The sequence below is a fragment of the Barbus barbus genome (genome assembly GCF_936440315.1).
Source record: "Barbus barbus genome assembly, chromosome: 1".
Classification (NCBI taxonomy): domain Eukaryota; kingdom Metazoa; phylum Chordata; class Actinopteri; order Cypriniformes; family Cyprinidae; genus Barbus; species Barbus barbus.
The window spans coordinates 4,060,251-4,080,443 of record NC_136729.1 but is presented as its reverse complement, the minus strand read 5'-3'; the positions used below and the strand labels follow the sequence as shown (position 1 = coordinate 4,080,443).

The window sequence follows — 20,193 nt, the reverse complement described above, 5'->3', positions numbered from 1 at the left end:
AGTATATAGTTTATACGTATAATAATATATATAGTTTATATATCACTTCAGCAAAATCATACAGCTCTGATGTTTTGAGATGCACTGTTTTGACTTTATTAATGAAAGTCTTACGTTACCCAATAATAACAGCCAGCACTGGAGGATACCCATCATCTTACAGAGAAGGTCTAATCAAATATTCCTCTCTGATGTTGGGGAAAAAACAAAAATGTGAAAGATCTGGAAAGAAATGCCAGAGATTATGACAAATAAAGTGCTCTATTAATGTCATGGAGCCTGAAGGTGAGAGGAACATTACTGTACAGTCTCAGCGTTAGAGTCTCCTGACAGTTTCAGTAATGACTGAGGGCCATTTGTTACTGTTTTACATGTCAGTTAAGTAACAACATCAACAATTTTCATTTTAAACTCGTTAAAAACTAGTAAAACGTTCTGCAATTCAAAACATGGGATATCAGCAACAACCGTGCTGTAGATTAACATTTTAGAACAGAGTGTCTTTGTTGTATTTGAAATGAAATTTAATATAACTTATTAAAATACATCTAAAATACATACCCTTTTTTTAAATTTCATAATTAGACTTAATAAAGGCTTTTCATGGTTTTAACACTCTAATGTTTTGTAATCAATCACTGTCTCAACTAATTAGGTAGCCTACATCTATTGTCATATTTATTTTATAATAAAATAACTGAACTGACCTCTTCTGTTCTGTTGTGTGAAGTCCGTATGATCTGGATCAGCAGCTTCTTTCAGAACGACGATGAAGTGATTTTATGGTCAGTTTGAAATCTGACCATGAATCCCAAAGATTTTCTTATTGTTTGTCTCACTGTGTGACGTCACACGACTGGAAAATGTGGGCTGGGTGTCGGATCAAGAGTTTCAGTTCTGAGAGACCAGATTCCACGTCCAACACGGACTGGCTTGTAAAGCTTTAACATTTGCGTCACGTCACCTGTTTGCACTTAAAATCAAGTAGTGCATGATAAAGTATTGAACAGTTAAATTAGAAACAACAGAACTCTAGGAAAGCAGAATATGACCCACGTGATGCTTCAGCCACAGTGTGAAGAACAGCTTCAGTAGTGACAGGGTTCGATGATTGATAGACTTGACTTTTCTCTGATCATTCATCGCTTTTGTGTTTATGTGTTGAGTCTATTAAATCTTACAGTAACAAACACTCATCATTAAATACTTCCTCGTTATTAGTTTGGAAGAGTGACAGAGAAATCTGTCCTGGGAAATTCAAAGAAACACAGACAGGTGAGATTATGGCAGATCGTTTTTTTAATGTTGTCTTTGAAAAACAGAATAAAATGAGAGTCTTTTCTCTTGTCCTCAGGTCACAGGATATTATTCTAGATACGCTACTAACTCTAGATATTAAAGTGTGCTGAAACTGGTAAATCTTTATCGCGAATGCTTTCCCCCGGTTTCACAGACAAGGATTAAGCCTAGCTCCAGACTAAAACGCAAGTCTGAGCTGTTTCAACTGAAATAAACTTCCACTGATTGACCTTAAAATATATCAATGCCTTTGTTTTGTCTCAAGACGGACACCAGTAATGTTTTTCTAAGGCACTTTAATAAGAAATGACTGGTAACACTATGAATCATTAGTTAATTAGTCAATTCATCCTTTATAAAGCATTGTTCCAACATTAATGGGCATTAGTAAGCAGTTTATAAATACAGATATAAATGGTTTGTTCTTGAGCATATCTATAATGTTTAATAATTGTATTTTCATACTTTATTAATGGAAATACAGTTATTTAGGAGTTGTCAGTGGTTCATAAGATCATTTAGAAAGTGTAAGCAAATGATTAATAAACTATTTAAATGTACATTTATAAATCTTCTTATTTAGACTCATGATAATAGTTGCTCAGTGTGTTAAATGCTTTATTAACAGATGTTCCTGCTGTAAGTCATGATTAAGTCAGGTAGTTATAAAACATTTAGCAGTTGCCAGATATCTACTTTTGTGAGCTCCTCTAAAATGAGGACTATTTATACAAGCATTTACAAAGGAGATTTAAAGGTTCGTTTATCTTCCAAATAGAAAAGTTAAACAAATACAACACAGAGGGATACAAAACACAGAAATATTTATTTCAAGATGCAAAAAATGAAACCATACAAAAAAATGAAAAATACAAATTCATAGAAAAAAATAAATAAATACAAATTCAAGTGTACAGTTTCATTTTTTTGCATCTTGAAATAAATATTTTTGAGTTCTGCATCCCTCTGTGTTGTTTGTTTATTTTTTCTTATTTGGAAGATGAACTGAGCCTTTAAATCTCCTTTGTAATAGATATGCTTATAAATCAAGAACAAGGCATTTATAGCTGTATTTATAAACTGCTTACTAATGACTATTAATGTTGGAACGATGCTTTATAAAGGATGAACTGACTATTTACTAATGTTTACCTAATGATTCATAGTGTGCAGTTATTACAAAGTGTTACCAAATTACTTAAATTGAACTATGGCCTAATCCTGGCTTAGTCTAAGACCTGTCTGTGAAACCAGGCCTAAATGTGATGACCTGATAACAGCAGTTGTAGAGTCTAATGTAGTGGATAGAAATATAATAAAAATACATAGCTATTATCTGAAAAAGTTTAAGTGGAATTTGACTACTTACAATTAGTATTAAAGTTATTAAATTGTATACATTACAATGTACATTTGTAAATCTTTACAGCATAAATTTAGGCTATATAGCATAAATATAGTTCATAATCTGGAAAAATAAAATAACATCATTGCACACACACAAAAAAAATGAAAGCAAACCACTTCTAACCATAGTTAGTTGGTTAGCAAGTTTGAACCATAAGATATTAAGCATAATAATAATAATATTGTAAAACTCAGAAAGCCCTAAAATTAATATTATATTTATATTATTTAAGCTTTATTTAACCATCTGATGCATGAAGAATTTTATCCCTAAAATAAACATACATTATTTTGGGGAGAAAAATAAAAGTTTAAGGCTTTAATATTTACTTGTTTGTACTTTTATTTATACAAATTTTTAATTTAAATAATTCTTAAAACATTAAGAATCTTTTCTCTTTTATTTACCTTCATGATTCAGGTATCAATTACTTATTTATTTAGTAACTTTTTTTTTTCCTTTTTCTTCATGATGTATCAGAGGGTTAATAAAAGAGCATGTTTGCAGTAACTGTGAGATGAATATATAATGAATCTAACATGATGAAAATGAAACTGATGATGGGTTTTTCTCCTCAGAGAAGCTCCAGAGATCTGCTTCAGCAGGGATCTAGAAATGAAAATCACAGAGCTTGCAGATGTTCCTCATCGTTTTGGCATTTTACTGCATTTCTCCTAGATTCACACTAGATCGCTGGTTTTAGAAACAGACTCACCTTTGTCACGTTGATTATGGATCATCACTTTTTCAGGGGTTTGAGACCAGCTCAGCATCACATTAGTGATTCCTCTCACAGCCAGCGCTGACTTCAGCTGCAATGAACAATTCATTAGTATTATATCGATTAATCAATATGAGATAAGAGACAAACATCACGTTCTCACCTCTTTAAGCATGTTGTCCATTACTGACTGCTCACTCAGATTGGCGGTGGAGTTAAACACTATCTTCATAAAAAATTGTTTAGAAGAATCTTGAAAACACAATAATCATATACAATTTGTTATTATCGTTTACGAAAAGTAAAATGAAATTTACTTTGCACAGAAAAGCAGATGTGGACAGGTGCATAATGAGGTTGGTCTATTAATAGGCCTGTCACTGTCTTAATGCATGAAGCCACGTTTTTCACATTTCATGATTATGAGTCTCGAGCTCTTACTGGACAACTGCACAGAAAACAATCATAGAAAACAGAGACATTCAAACCAATGAATGGTTTATTGGAGTGAAGTGTGATCACCTGTCTCGTATACTTCCACCTCACACACCGAGAGGAACTTCCACCAATCATTATAGAAGATGTTTACGTATCGTCCCTCCCGATCAGAGCAGGAGTAGATGACTCTGTTGGCTGCTGCATCACTCGAGATCACGGCACAGCTACATACATCAAATCAATATGATCACCTTTCTTTTACTTGACATTATTTCCATTGCAAAAGTAATGTGCTCAGTTACATTTAGGCCATTTAAATGCTTCCTTAAAGCCCCCCCCCCAAAAAAAAAATTATTTATTATTTATAAAAATTATTCAAATGGGGACATATGACTGAATCACACCTGAAAGGCTTATTCAGTGTTTTAACTTTAAAAAGCAGCTAAACAACTGTCATTCTGTGTCTATATAAGTCATCTTCTTCATCATGTGGTCTATTTTACCATTTGTATTATGGTGGTTATTTTATAGAATACCACTTTTTTAGATTTCATGTAGTTTATAACAAATATGCAAAAAAAAAAAACATCTTTATGTATTTGTTAACACATTTTTATAGACATTAAACTTATTATAACAACAAAAAATGTATTTAGGGAGAAGAAAGCTTATGTCTAATGTCTATATTTCATGTAAAAATACACTACATTAAATGATCTACATTTACCTAACACATGAAGCTTTTTTCCCTTTTTTTCCTGATGTAAACAAAATAATGTAGACTATCAAACTACCAGCAGTTACGAACACATGTAAAATCATGTAATGTAAAAAAATGATTAAAAACAATATATATATATATATGCTGTATGTATATGTATATATATATATATATATATATATATATATATATATATATGCTGTATTAATATTAGGACGATTACAAAACTTATCACATTAAGAAAATCAAATGACTCACTATCTCCCACGCAGTTTTTCTCTCATGGTAATATGCATTTATTTATGCTTTTGCAATTTGACTTGATTTACTTGCGCTCAAAGCTATGATAAACTTGGTAGCTTTTCGATAGCTTATCTAAATGCACACATATATATAATGCACTTGCCAGTACACCAAACTCATCTGAAGCGTCTCACCTGGGATTGACGTTTCCATTATTCTGCAAAGAGTTTCCAAATTTAACCAGGATATTTATTGTGTTTCCTGGAAAGCTGTCATCTCTGTAGACGACCACTATGTTCACTTGATACGCATATACCTGGAGATCCAGCCTCCACCACGGATGGTGTTCCGAGGTGGTTGTGGCACAAGAACTAGATGATGTAGAGGAATCCTTGCCACCATCGATGGCACGCTCCGCGGACTGATAATACTGTGTTGAAGATTGTGTGGAAGTTCCCTTTTGTGCCAGATTCTCTGAAAAAGGCAAGTTAATTTGATGAGGAGCCAGACAGGGGTTTAAAGTGACTCCTTTAATCACACTTCCATTTAATGTTAGCTTTAAATGACAATTAGCTTAATATTATTAATATTAGCTTTAAATGTGTTAAATATGCGTAGCCTATGCACCTGTCCCTACAGGTTCCCTTCCAGGAACTTCGAGCTGCGTCCGAAAACGCTATGGGGAACACCATCAGCGTTACCACGCTCTGAATCACCTGTGCAATCAGTCCAATGAAAGGGTGAGGCGTCACGGGCGGGGTGACGTCACGACCAGGAAGTTTGTTTGTTTGTTTGTTTTATTTGGATCCCCATTAGCTTCAGCATAAGCTAAAAGCTATTCTTCCTGGGGTCCTATATAAGCATGTGTGGCGGAGCCCGTGTCAGCTTTTTGTCAATCAGCAAGCGCTCTGTGTGTTGTCAGTCCTATCTGTTTGTGAGTCTTATTTAGTGTTGTTTGTCCTTAGAATAGCGACATGCCTAAAGCTAAGACTAAGACAGGGGGCGATTTTGGATCGCGTTTCAGATTGTGTGTTACTCCCTGCCCACGTTTTATTACGAGTGGGGACACACACGATCTGTGCGTGGTCTGCCTGGGTGCGGAGCATGCGGCAGCGGCTCTCGAGGGAGCCGATTGCCCACATTGTGAGCGGCGCTCGCTGCGCACACTCCGCACCCGGAGGGCTCTCTTTGAGGAGGGAGCCTTCGTGAGCACCCCACGCAGCGCTGGTCCCGCTTTTGCCGAGGCAGAGCGGCGGCTGCACTCGTGGGGCTCACAGGCTGATCTGGCTGGCGAGAGTGAGACGGGCATGTCTCTATCTCCTCCCGTATCCGCCAGATCTGGTGTCCCGTCTCTCGGGGAAGCGGTTCCTTTCTCCCGAGACGAGGACTCAGCGCTTTGTCTCTCTTCCTCCGAGGAGGTTGGCCTGTTCGGCAACGCAGTCAGCGCTGTCGTCGACAGGTTTCAGGAGGCTCGTAAGCAAGCGGAGGCGTTCCGGCGGTTCCTCCTCCGCCGCTCTCTAACTCTGGGGGCTGCTGGGTGGCAGCAGCCTGCTCCGCATACCAGCTCCTCACACAGGGCAGCGCAGAAACAGAGCATCGCCTCTTGTGCTCCCCCGCGGAGGAGCCGAGAGCGGCGACGCTCTGCAGCGAGGGCTGCTAGGTCGAAGACAGACCTGAGGGATGTGTTGGTGGCCAAGCGGTCCTCGACGGAGAAGTCCTGATGGGCGAGCCCCAGGACTACGGAGGGCGACCCCTACTGGGGTGGAGTGGCTTGCACCGCGGTACTTGGTGACCGGCTCCCCTCAGTGCCCTCCGGGGACCTGTCTACCAACCCTGCCATTGTTCCAGGGTGCAGCGGGTCCCAGGTTCCTCAGGTTTTTCCGCCTGTGATTTCAGCGGGCCTGAGGTACTCGCCTCATCCTCCAGATCATGCGTCTCCTGTCGGTGCGCCGCAGCGAGGCAGCGGTCTGGCCGCTTCTCTGACACCAGAGGTCAGTCTCGAGAGACTGATTCCCTTAGTAGATCGTTTGGCAGCCTGGCAGCGACTGCCGAATGTGTCTCCTTGGGTCCTGCAGACCATAGCGAATGGATATCGCATTCAGTTCGATGGGTCATCCCCGCCGTTCAACGGGGTCATTGTGACTGCGGTCCGCCCCGAGCAGGCTCTGGTACTGGAACAGGAAGTTGAGACTTTGCTGAGGAAGGAAGCCATCAAGTTGGTTCCTCCTCACGAAGTTCACACCGGCTTCTACAGCCGGTACTTCATTGTTCCGAAGAAGGATGGGGGGCTGAGGCCCATACTGGACTTGCGTCTGCTGAACCGCTCAGTCAGAAAACTGAAGTTCAAAATGCTCACTGTCAAGCAGGTCGTGTCACAAATCAGGTCCGAGGACTGGTTTGTCACGATAGACCTCAAAGACGCATATTTCCATGTTTCCATCCTTCCCTTTCACAGGAAGCTCCTGAGGTTCGCTTTTGGGGGCAAAGCGTACCAGTATCGGGTTCTTCCCTTCGGCCTAGCACTCTCACCCCGCACTTTCACCAAGTGTGTGGATGCGGCACTGGTCCCGTTGCGACTGCAGGGCATCCGCATACTCAATTATATCGACGATCCTCGCTCAATCAGAGCGGTTGGCGGTTCGGCATCGAGATGTCGTTCTCGCCCACATGAAAGACTTGGGGTTAAGGCTAAACGCCAGGAAAAGTGTGCTTTCTCCAGCTCAGAGAACTACTTGTCTAAGCGTGGTGTGGGATTTGACCACGATGCAGGCGCGGTTATCCCCTGCTCGGATCGAATCGATCCTTACGGCAGTCGAGAGAGTGCGAGAGGGCCAGCCATTCACTGTCAAGCGGTTTCAGAGGCTGCTTGGGCTTATGGCAGCTGCGTCCAACGTGATTCCGTTCGGCCTGCTGTACATGACACCCCTACAGTGGTGGCTCAAGACCAGGGGGGTCTCCCTGAGGGGAAACTCGCTCCGCGCTGTCAAGGTGTCACACCGTTGTGTCCGTGCCTTAGACATGTGGAGGGATCCTTGGTTCTTGTCCCAGGGCCCGGTGCTGGGAGCTCCTGGTCGCCGCGTTTCGCTTGCGACGGATGCCTCCCTCACCGGTTGGGGTGCGGTCATGAGTGGCCACCCTACCCGCGGTCTGTGGAGTGGTCGCCACTTGACATGGCATATCAACCAGCTAGAGATCCTAGCTGTGTTCCGTGCGCTCAAGCACTTCCTCCCGGACCTGAGAGGTCACCACGTGCTGGTCCGCACCGACAGCACCGCAGTGGTCTCTTATATCAACCACCAAGGAGGTCTGCGGTCGTGCCCCTTGTAGAAGCTGGTACACCAGATCCTGGTGTGGTCCCAGGGCAAGCTCCTATCACTGAGAGCTGTGCATATTCCTGGGTATCTCAATGTGGGAGCAGACGTCCTGTCGAGACAGGGGCTGAGGCCTGGGGAATGGATGGTTCACCCCGAGGTGGTCAAGCAGATCTGGAAGGTTTTTGGCCAGGCACAGGTGGACCTGTTTGCGACTCGAGAGTCGGCTCAATGTCCCCTCTGGTTCTCTCTAGCTCCTCCAGCGCCTCTGGGACTGGATGCTATGGTACAGACCTGGTCGAGGCTTCGTCTGTACGCCTTCCCCCCGATCGCTCCGCTCCCGGGAGTTCTGCCGTTCTGAGTATGGTTCTCAGACCTGATTTCTCTCCTTGACGGCACTCCGTGGAAAGTGCCCGCCAGGAGGGATCTCCTCTCACAGGCCAGGGGCGCCATTGTGCACCCCCGCCCGGAGTTGTGGAAGCTGTGGGTATGGCCTCTGAGGGGGCGCAACTCATAGCTTCCGGTCTGTCAACCGAGGTTGTCGAGACCATCCTCCAATCCAGAGCTCCCTCCACGAGGAAACTGTACGCCTTGAAGTGGAGGCTCTTCACTTCTTGGTGCGGGGACCGCCAGCTCGACCCAGTCAACTGCCCGACTCGCGCAGTTCTGGAGTTCCTGCAGGCCCGCTTCTCCGCAGGGTTAACCCACTCCACGATCAAGGTCTACGTGACAGCTATTTCGTCATACCACGCCCTTATCGATGGCCAGTCAGTGGGTAGACACCCCCTAGTTACACGTTTCCTCCGCGGTGCGCTGAGGCTGAGGCCGCCAGTACGCTCCCGCGTCACTACGTGGGACCTGGCTGTGGTCCTGGAGGCTCTGTGGAAGGCACCCTTCGAGCCCATTGAGGAGATAACTGACAGACTCCTCACCATCAAGACCGTCTTCTTGTTGGCCATCACTTCTCTGGGGAGAGTGGGTGACCTTCAGGCCCTGTCTACGGCCTCTATCGACTTTTCGCCCGGTATGGCGAAAGTATTCCTCTACCCTCGCGTGGGGTATGTACCCAAGGTTCCGACGGTTCATGACTTGAAGCTGACGTGGGCTCCGCCGCACGTGCTTATATGCTTCCTGGTCGTGACGTCACCCCGCCCGTGATGCCTCGCCCCTTTCATTGGACTGATTGCACAGTGATTCAGAGCGTGGTAACGCTGATGGCGTTCCCCATAGCGTTTCCGGACACAGCTTTCGTTCCCTTCAGGGAGCCTGGGTTACATACGTAACCTGGTACATTTTCACATATTCCCAGGATGCAATGCAAAATCAACATAATGCCCATGTTCTGCAATTCTATGTAATTCATATTTTAACACATACTTGGTAATTTCACTGCTAAATAATTACAAAAAGTGCAGTAGCTACTACTTAAAGTTATTGACACATTAACATAGGTGGTGATTTGTGTTTCTGCAGGTGGGTGCCCACCCTCCATATAACAACCATTTGGGACAAAAATGCCCCTGCACAATTAAACTAAATCTATGACGGCTGTCGTCAATAAAGTGGAGATCGAAGAAAAAGTGTTCATCGAAGAGCGAAAAGTGTTCATTGCGGCATTAAATTGAGATCTTCTCAATATTGCATCATGTTTCTTTTTACATGTTTTTCAGCATTGATCATTATAATCAATCACACATTATTGTGTTGAGTTTATGGATACAATAGCCAATCAGGTGTTCAGATCAGTCGAGTTTAGCTCAGCTACACTCTGGAGAATTCATCATAAACCCATCATTAACAACAAAGTGCAGATGTATTGATATGTAAGTCATCTCACGGTGTAGGCAACTTCAGTGATGATAACTGGAGTTTTTTCTTTTTTTTTTGAGACTGCTTAAATTCATGAATGATAGACTGAAGTCAGAGATAATGTTTGATAATGTTCTTTGCTCACTTTATAATTTACTCACTGTTTGAATAGCCATGCAAATGAAGGCGTCAACTAGTGGGTTTTTTTTGTTTGTTTTTTTACATTGTGATCATATTAAAATATTTTATTTCATGACACCCATATCTGGTACTTGCCTAAAAAGGTGCGCTTATAATGTGTGTAGTTAATAGACTGAATAAACATAGACTACTTTAAGCTTAACCTGGAGGTGGTTTACCCTCTGCCTATGATTCAAGTTATTTGTGCCTGGAAGAGGGCATGTGTCTATATTCTCTTAATGCAAGGCAAGGCGGAGACTCTGTGGCCAAAGGCTCTCCAAGGATCACAGCTGAATAATTGCAGAAAATAGTTAAGTCCTGGGGTTGGAAAGCCTAAAAAAAAAAAAAAAAATCAAACAGCACCTACATCACCACATACTGTTTGTGAGGATTTCAAGAGAATAGAAAAAATAAATAAAAAAATCAAGAAAAGAAAATGCTTTCAACTGAAAACAAACCCTAACATATTAATTTGCCAGACACTACTGGAACTTCAGACAGGAATTTTAAAATGAGCTTTTTAGAAGCAAATACTCGATATCTTTGGTGCACACAATAGTAAAAAAAAAAAAAGTACCCCATGTGTACAACGAAATATACTGCTTTATCTTTGATGTTGTGGGCCTATATATATATATAGATATTCAGAGATATAGAAATCCAGATCTTTCACCTATAGAGAACATTTGGTGCATAATTAAACGAAAAATACGTCAAAGACGACCACAAACTCTTCAACAGCTGAAAACCTATATCAGGCAAGAATGGGACCAAATTCCAACACCAAAACTCCAGAAACTCATAACCTCGATGCCCAAACGCCTTCAAACTGTTTTGAAAAGAAGGGGAGATACTACACCATGGTAAACATGGCCCCGTCCCAACTATTTTGAGAGCTGTAGCAGGCATCACATTTGAAATGAATAAAATATTGTCTCACGTGACTTGAAAGTCTTTTAGTTTTTATTTTATTTTCAAATAAAATATGTTTTCAAATTTCAAAACTTTCCAACTTTTCCGGAATTCGGGTTGTAAATACCAACAGATGAAAAATTAAAAACTGACTGTCCAATGCTAGAAATCTAATAATGGGAAGACCTGATATTTGTATTCGTATCTAGATAGAGACGATGTGAATATGACGGAGAGCTCAACACTCTCATGTAGTGTATGTTTAATTCATACATGAAGCCGGAGGGCACTCTCACGCAGAAAGTCCAAAAATGGACTCACAGAAGTAATAACGGTAACACTTTAGAATAGGGAACACTTATTCAACATTAACTATGACTTTTCCCTCAATAAATTCTCAATTTGCTGCTTATTAATAGTTAGTAAGGTAGTTGTTAAGTTTAGGTATTGGGTAGGATTAGGGATGTAAAATAAGGTCATGTAGAATATGGCATTAATATGTGCTTAATTACAATTAATAAATGGCTACTATTCTAGTAATATGCATGCTAATAAGCAACTAGTTAAGAGACCCTAAAATAAAGTGTTACTGTAATAACTTATGACATGCCAGGAAATCCATAATATGGACAAAAGCATTCAGTTATCACCATAGGTATGTATAGATGCCACATTCGACAGCTCCAGATACGTTGACGTGGTCGCCATTTTGCAATGTAACCTGACATCATTCACCATAATATTCAGTGAATATTCAAAGATATACAAGCATATAACTTGCTGTTGTAGACACACACAGTCAACTTGCGCTCGAGGGTTCGCAGACGTTCCAAAAATGGCAGATGGCTTACGTATCGAGGCCTATAGAAAAAGTCGCTAATGAGATATCTACATATATATCTATGGTTATCGCCCTAAATAAAATGCAGACACGTTTTGACTGACGGAAAGTGAAGACATTAAACACATGATTGTGACAATATATGGTTTATGTGTGTTTTTCAAGTCATCTCCAGGTAATAAATAAAGTAGAAGAATAACGCAGTGGTAATCAAAATAGCATTTATCACAGTATAGAAACTATTCAGTTGCCTTCTGTGATAAAAATGGAAAAAAAGTGTTATATAAACAAATGTAAAAAAAAATGTCATTTGGAAAATATAACTAAAATATTATAGAATACAAATTATTGGTTTTAATTAATAACAAATTGATTGGGTTTTGGAAAAAAAATATGGCACTACCATTTTTGTTGTACACTAGAGGGGGCACGCGTTTATATATCTTGCCAGTGAGAAACACATGCTCAGCTGAATATTATTTAAGAGCGCGATATAATTAAATTAACGGTACGTTTTAATATTATGTTCACGTACCCCAGTTTTAGAACAACTGGCAACTACCTATGAATATGGTAAATATGTAATTTAAATTATAATTATTATTACTGTATTTGTTTTTTTTTTTGTTTTTTTTTTGTTTTTTTCTAAACAAAATTCTAGGGAAAAAAAAAAAAAAAAAAAACAGCTGCTTCAAAAAGTTACTCTACCTTTAGTGGCACCTGTCTGCTGCTGAACAGAAACCAACCCTGTGCAAAATAAATTTTAATGACAGATCAACATAAGAAACAAACCTTAAAGGCAAATTAGCATCCAAATGATGTTTGATTTGTTTTGTAAAGCATTCATGTGATTAATTATTTACTGGTGCACAAAAGTGTAAATACACTTTCTATAAAAAAGCGAAAATAAATGTTTATAAAATGATTGAGTTTAGTTTTATTTATAATGAAATAAACTATTTTAACTATAGTTTATAAAACTTTAATATTTTCAGTAACATCATTTCAGTAGCATCATAAATCTGATGATTTCTGAGTTACATTGTTTTCACTGTCATTAATGAAAGTCTTACGTTACCCAGTAATAGCAGCCAGCACTGGATGATGCCCATCATCTCTGTATGTTGGTGTAGAGTTGGAGGGTTTGGGGTTACATATGACAGAGATTACAAAATGTATGTAAATGTCCTATGAAATGGTTTATAAAATGTATTGTAATGAAATTATTAAAAGTGGTTTAAAAGATTTACAAAAATGTTTTTTCTGAGTTTGTTATAAGTAGAGTTTTAATAATAAAAGCATTTTAAGGTTTTGTTTTTACACTCAAATATTTTGTAATCAATATCTGTTGTCACTAATTATATCTGTTGTCATATTTATTTTAGAACAAAATAACTGAACTGACTAACCTGTTATGTTTTGTGAAGTCCGTGTGATCTGGATCAGCAGCTTCTGTCAGCACGATGATGAAGTGATTCTACTGTCAGTTTGAAATCTGGTGATGAATCCTAAAGATGACTGATTTCCGTACTGTTTGTCACACTGTGTGACGTCACACGGCAGGGAAATGTGGATTGAGAGTTTCAGTTCTAAGAGACCAGATTCCAAAAACAAACATGGACTGGTTTCTTTACCGGACAGATATAATAAAATTAAATGAAACAGAATGAAGTTCAGGAGTTTATATACTTTGTACAAATATATACTGAAATAAAACAAAAATGTATATGTAAATGGCTCTCTGAATTTTGCATGTAAAATAGTTTAGGAACATTTGTAAAGTTTTAACATATTTGTTCCATTTGCATGTACAGAGACGAGTCACATTACCTGTTTGTGCTTCAAATCAAGCATTTGAACTCAAGATAAAATATAGCTGCAAGCAGCAATAAAGGGGCCAAGCACAAAGAAAGAACAATGAGTCATGAAAGCATGGCTAATGTTAATGTGTTCGTAATATACAGCATTTTAAGATACAATTAAAAATGGCCTTACAATCTTTCTGGATATTCTTACTTTTTGTATTTAAGGTTGAGAAGAGTACCGTGTACCGTATATGGAGTACCGTGGAACTGTAACCTGGACGATCATCAACTGATGGACTGTATGAATCTTTTTCAAACATGTGGCGCATTGTCATTCATTTATAACAAAGAGATCTGATGGTCACTGCAGCCACCCAGATCCAGTCCGTATCCAGATCAGATGATGGATCAGCACCTAGAGATGACCTCTACAGCCCTGAACATCAGCGGAGATCAGGACAACTAGATGAGCCCCAGAGACTGATCCCCAGTGAAGACCCTGTCTCCAAGACGGCCATCAGGACAAGACCACAGGAACCAGATGAGTCCTTTGCACAATCTGATTCTGCTTTAGCCTAGTTTTAAACTGCTGATTTTGTCTGGCCAGAGGAGAATGATAGTATTTCAACACACTATTTCTCGTCTAAATACTGTAAAGCTGATGTAAAGCCACCCAGCTTATCAAGCTGATGCAAAGCTGCTTTGACACAATTTGCATTGTTAAAAGCGCTATACAAATAATAGTGACTTGACTTGACAAAGAGTTTAATCTAGGCTCTGTTGCACTTCCCATCACTACAATATGGGGAAAGAAACTGGCCCCCTATAACCTTAACTGGGACTGGATGTGGGAAAGTATTCCTACGATGTCCAAGAATCCTGCCCATCAACTTATACATTTTAAACTGACTAGGCCTATGCAACACCGTATTTGTTACATAGAATGAAGCACTTGCCAACACCTTGTACACTGTGTAATTCAAATACTGTGGGAACCTATATGCACATTTTCTTTGTCCACATATTAGTACATTTTGGGTTAAGCAATTTTTCTAATTGTATCAGAATTGTGACAGGGTTATTCCTAAACATTCCAATATTTGTTTGTTGAACGTTGATTCTGATCTTAATTTGAATGCTTATCAGCGTAGAGTATTTCACACAGCACTTACTGCAGCCAAGAAGGTAATCTTTCAAATTTGGTATGAACCCACATTCCTGGATGACAAAATGTGGCTCATAGAACCAAAATAAATATTGTGCTGTTAGAACGTTCAACAGCAAGGATTAACAGAGCTAAACCAAGACCAATTAAGGCACGATCAGAATTTATTGATAAACCTTCTTATATAATAACTTGAAAGACCAAATACATTGAAAGATAAATAGATGGTATTCCAGGTATGTATAGATGTGGTATGTCTATGAAGATAAATTTGGTGCAAAACTGAGCGTCTGTGACAGTAGAATTTGTAGTTGTAGAGAATAGCCACACATATCAGTAAATTTGAAGCCACAGATAAATTTGCAAACTTGTAGATTTGTTTCTCTCTCCCACAAACACAACACAATAGTTACACCTTCTCGAATCCTTCATTGCAGAACACATTCACACACCTGCATCAAAAATGTGAAGTCACGGACGAATTTTGTACATCCACAGATCAGTATTTGAATTCTTGCAATGAGATTTGCACACTTGTAGAATGTTTTCTTACTTATATATGTTTTTTCCTCAGATGCTTTTTTGACCACAAACACAAGTACATAAGGACAGCGGCTTGAATCTGCTGCTACGAGTCTTAACGCTGTTTTTCACTTGCAAATGACTAGTTTCTCCCTTCTGCAACACATATCTGTGTGATAAATGGAGCATAAGTGATTTGCGCATCTGTAGAGGTAGCGGCGAGCACTCTTCAGAGATCAGAGGATTTCGGCCAATCAGAAGAGCTAGTTTGGGCGCCTATCAGCAGGGAGGAAAAAAATAACTTCTTCTGGAGCGGAGAGCGGCAAACAATAAAGTTTTTTTTTTCTTTCTTTTTCTGAAATCACTCACCGTTATACTGTACAGTATATTTGTTTATAGTTTAAATATTAAATGAGTTTAGCTCCAACCCTGATAAAACTCACCTACCTGTAGCCTTCTAGTAGTCCTAATCAGTGTTGGGCACTAACTAGTTACTAGCAACTTAGTTACTGTAATAAAATTACTTTTTGCAGTAACTAGTAGTGTGACTAATTACTAATAAGATTTCAGTGATAATTTTACAGTTACTATCCATAAAACAGCTTAGTTACTTAGTGACTTTTGATGCCTCAACCCCGCTGATTTAAAATCCAACACATAATTCCTAGATTTATTTTCATAATTTTCACAGCTCGATGTGATGCATGTGATGTCCCCAGTGCAGCAGGAAAGCTTGGACTATGGAAAAGTTTACATTCAGCAGATGGAAATATTGCATTATATTGATTTTGTCAGGAATAAAGAAGATCTGAACACTGTTGTGTAAGTTGTGGCTGTACTTTACACTGGCTTTACTTCCCACCCACATCCCTCTGATCAGCATGTGCTACATTATATTACTATAATTCAAAATATTTTTGAAAAATTAAACAGTTTCTTACAAACTTATGTGATTTGATAAAATACATAATTAAACGTATATGTAATGGAGAACTTACAATTAGCTTAAAGCTGCACATGACATTTAATGAGATTGATAGTAACATTCAAGTAGAAGTGTTGAATCAATCACTATTGAGTATTTGTAAAAACTTCTGACTGCGATCCAATGTGGATTGTGTTCAAATGATGAGGCAGAAATATGTTATTAGTAACATTCTAGAAGACTTTTATGTGGAAGATACACAGTTACAACTTCTGTGGGGCTTGAAGAAACAGTAATGTAACTAGAAGTGTAACTAATTACTGTTGCCATAAAGTAACAAGTAAAGTAACAATATTACTTTTGAAAGGAGTAACTAGTAATGAGTATTATACTACATTCTTTGAGTAACTAGCCCAACACTGCTCCTAATTAAGTTAACTGGTAGAGGTGTGTTTGATTAGGGTTAAAGCTAAACTGCAGGACAGTGCCCTCCAGTACCAAGTTTGACCTTCCCTGCTTCAACTCACAAAGAGGCTTCATAAAAGATAAACCCGTTAATTACATAGATAATTATGAGAGTGTCATTTACAAGATGATTAAATATATTTGTTAATATATTTAATAAAGTATAAATAAATGTACAGTATAACAGTGAGTGATTTCAGAAAAAGAAAGAAATGTACCTTTATTGGTATTTACTGCTGTCCGCTCCAGAAGATGCTCGTAGCTTTTATAATTATTTTATTATTACCCCCTGCTTGTTCGAGTGCCAACGGATAGGCAACTAAACTACACTGTAAAGAGATTGCTGTAAATTTTACAGTAGCTGGATATATTATTACTGTATTCTCATTTAAAATATTATTCCTGTATTGTCAATATTAGTACTGTTCAGTTTATTTTAATTTTTTACCTGTATAAAACAATCAAATTGCAGTACAACACTATATACCATATTATTTTACAACCCCATAAAGAGCACAATAACTCATTAACATTTGTCTTTATAAAATTATTTTTAATTGTTGAACATGTTCTTTTTAAAAATACAAATGACAAATCTTCATCTCCAGCATGTGCTAGCTGAAAAAGGGCATCACCACAGTCCCCTGGGGACTGTATCTGCAGCATGGCAAAACAGACTTCACAGAAATAAAATACAGTAAATAAATTTTGTGTTGTGTTAAATTTCAATAATTTTGGCAAAGTTGACAAGCTCTCTGATGAGAAACACCACGAGGGGATTCAGGCTGATGCTTTGTCTTTGAATTCCATCTGATCTGTGACTCTGAATGGCATTTGGTGCCACCAGGGTTGATTCTCAGAATGAACCTGCAAGCACAAGAAAAAAAAAAAAAATCAAAGTGTTTACAGATTTTGCCCTAACTGCCAGATTTGTGCTGTATGCACTTTGAGATTAATTAAAAATACGATATACTCTCTGAACGCACCTACAAGGAAAGTGCATAATTAGTTGATAATCCATCACAAATCATTAAATTTATAATCCATTCCTTATAATGCATTCCTGTAGATCAAACAGTAGATCAAAGTCAAGTCACCATTATTTTATATAGTGCTTTTTTACAATGCAGATTGTGTCAAAGCAGCTTTACAGTATTAAACAGGGAACTAGTGTGTCGAGACAGTGTGTTGTTCTCCTCTGGCCAGATGAACCAGCAGGTTGTTCCATGCTGCAGCAGAGTCAGATTGTGCAGATTACTCATCTGGTTCCTGTGGTCTTGTCCCGATGGCCGTCTTGGAGACAGGGCCTTCACTGGGGATCAGTCTCTGGGGCTCATCTAGGTGTCCTGGCTGTAGAGGTCATCTCTAGGTGCTGATCCACCATCTGATCTGGATACAGTCTGGATCTGGGTGGCTACGGTGACCTCGGAAGAAACAGACTAATATTAGCATAGATGCCATTCTTCTAACAATGTAACAAGTACATCAGGTGTTCCCGGTTCCGGTTGACCTAATTAATGCAGCCTAACAATCCTTTTGTTTGGGGATAAACAAAAGGTCATGAACGCATGTATTAATATTTCTGCATTTGACATTGTGAGCTTAGTGATATATTGCTGAAATAATGGGGTTGATTCCCAGGGAATGTATAATGATTTAAAAACAAACAAAAAAACTTCAAACTCACAAAGTCACAGGGATAATTTATTTTCACGTATTTGATTATTTTATGGTGTTTTTGATGTTTCAAGTACTGGTATTATACTGAATGTTGTGGAATAACCCCAGTGGACAGCAGGGGGAGACTCTGTGCTGAACAGAGACTGAGTGGTTAACAGTGAGTTGCAGAGAAGAAGCCATTATTACAAGAGCCACTCTGTTAATGAAAGCAGCACAATGTGTCTGTCTTATTGTTTTATTCAAACAGGTGGGTGAAAGCTATCCCCAAGGACATAAAACATGAAACATAATGTTGAAAATGCACATACTTGACCTGTACATATATCTAACAGTGTAACATTAAGCGGAAGTATTTCGAATGAGTTAAACCTCCTGTATCCTGTTTTCTGAGTAACATTGAGAATATCACTATATATTGTTGCCACACCACCGCCACGACCAGTCTGACGGGGCTCATGTTTATAACAGTAGCTTGGTGGAGTAGACTCATTTAGACCAAAATATAAATTTGGTTTAAGCCAGGTTTCAGTTAGGCAGAGTACATCAAAATTATTATCTGTGATAATTTAATTTACAATAACTGCTTTGGGTGCGAGTGATCTAATATTTAGGAGCCCAAGCTTTAAAAATAGTTTTTGTTCATTTGTTCATTTTGAATTTTTCTGGTTTAATCACGATCAGATTTTTTCTAGATCCTGCATTAAATTTATATTTTGACCTCGCTATTCGGGGAATAGACACAGTCTGTATAGATTGGACAAAGCAAGTACTTCTATCTTTTAAGTGGGTAGAACAAAAATCATCATAGCAGTTATTTGAGAATTGGCTTACTAGTCAGATGGAGCGTAGCGTCCTGGAGATGTTGTCCGACAGGAGTTCCGCTCCGACTCTGCTGGGGTGCAGGCCATCAGCACGGAAAAGCCTAGGACGCTCCCAAAAAATATTCCATTTATTAACAAAGAGCAGTTTCTGTTCTTTACACCAGGACAATAACCATTTGTTTAAAGCAAACAGTCTACTGAACCTTTCGTGTCCTCATCGATACTTGGGAAGAGGTCCTGACACGATGATCGTCGCGGGCGATGTGCTGCGTACCGTCTCGATCAGGCTGCTGAAGTCTTCAGTGTCTCCGTCTGCCGCAGCTTGGTGTCGTTAACCCCCGCATGCAGCACGGCAGCACTCTCATCGCCCTTCAGGATCGCGGGTATCTGTGCAGAATACTCGTTGCAGTATTTCTGACCGGTGCTGGCAAAATGAGTCGGAATGTGCAAATTTTCAAAAATTAGTTGTTTTTTTTAATTTTTACATTCTCCATTAAAATACCTTAAATTATATATGGCTTGCTGGAATCGGATAAAAAAATGACTGAGCTACAGCCGTTTGAAGGCAATGGAGGCAGCAGAACTGATTTTGAGAAAAATCGAGTTAAAGATTCCAAAGCAGAATCACCAAGCAACGTTGCATATTTTCCTCCAGTTCTTTTCTTAATAATAATTACTATATTATTAAACACAATATAGCTATTTTTATTTTATCTTTGTTATTAAAAACAAGAACAAAGATGCAAATAAACAGAATTTAATCAAGAGCAGAGAGTGATTCCGTCTTTTCTTTTAATGTAACATTGAGACAGATCTATATTAAGACCTACTGTAATGCATGGATCAAATATAATGTTACACATCAGATTTTCCCCCAACTATTAACTAAATGTTCATGTCAGTCATAACAGATTATGATGTGAATCT

The 20,193-nt window shown here is 39.1% G+C and overlaps 1 protein-coding gene across 1 annotated transcript; it reads right to left on the bottom strand.

Annotated features, from left to right (window-relative positions):
* Positions 1 to 2,294: 2,294 nt before the first annotated feature.
* LOC306876861 (fucolectin-1-like) lies at positions 2,295 to 9,076 on the bottom strand (the record flags this gene model as incomplete). Its single annotated transcript, XM_079428298.1, has 6 exons — positions 2,295 to 3,316; positions 3,423 to 3,519; positions 3,592 to 3,680; positions 3,951 to 4,090; positions 5,025 to 5,304; positions 8,977 to 9,076. The coding sequence occupies 6 exons, from the start codon at positions 9,074 to 9,076 to the stop codon at positions 3,306 to 3,308; spliced, it is 717 nt and encodes a 238-aa protein (XP_079284424.1). The 3' UTR covers positions 2,295 to 3,305.
* Positions 9,077 to 20,193: the final 11,117 nt, after the last annotated feature.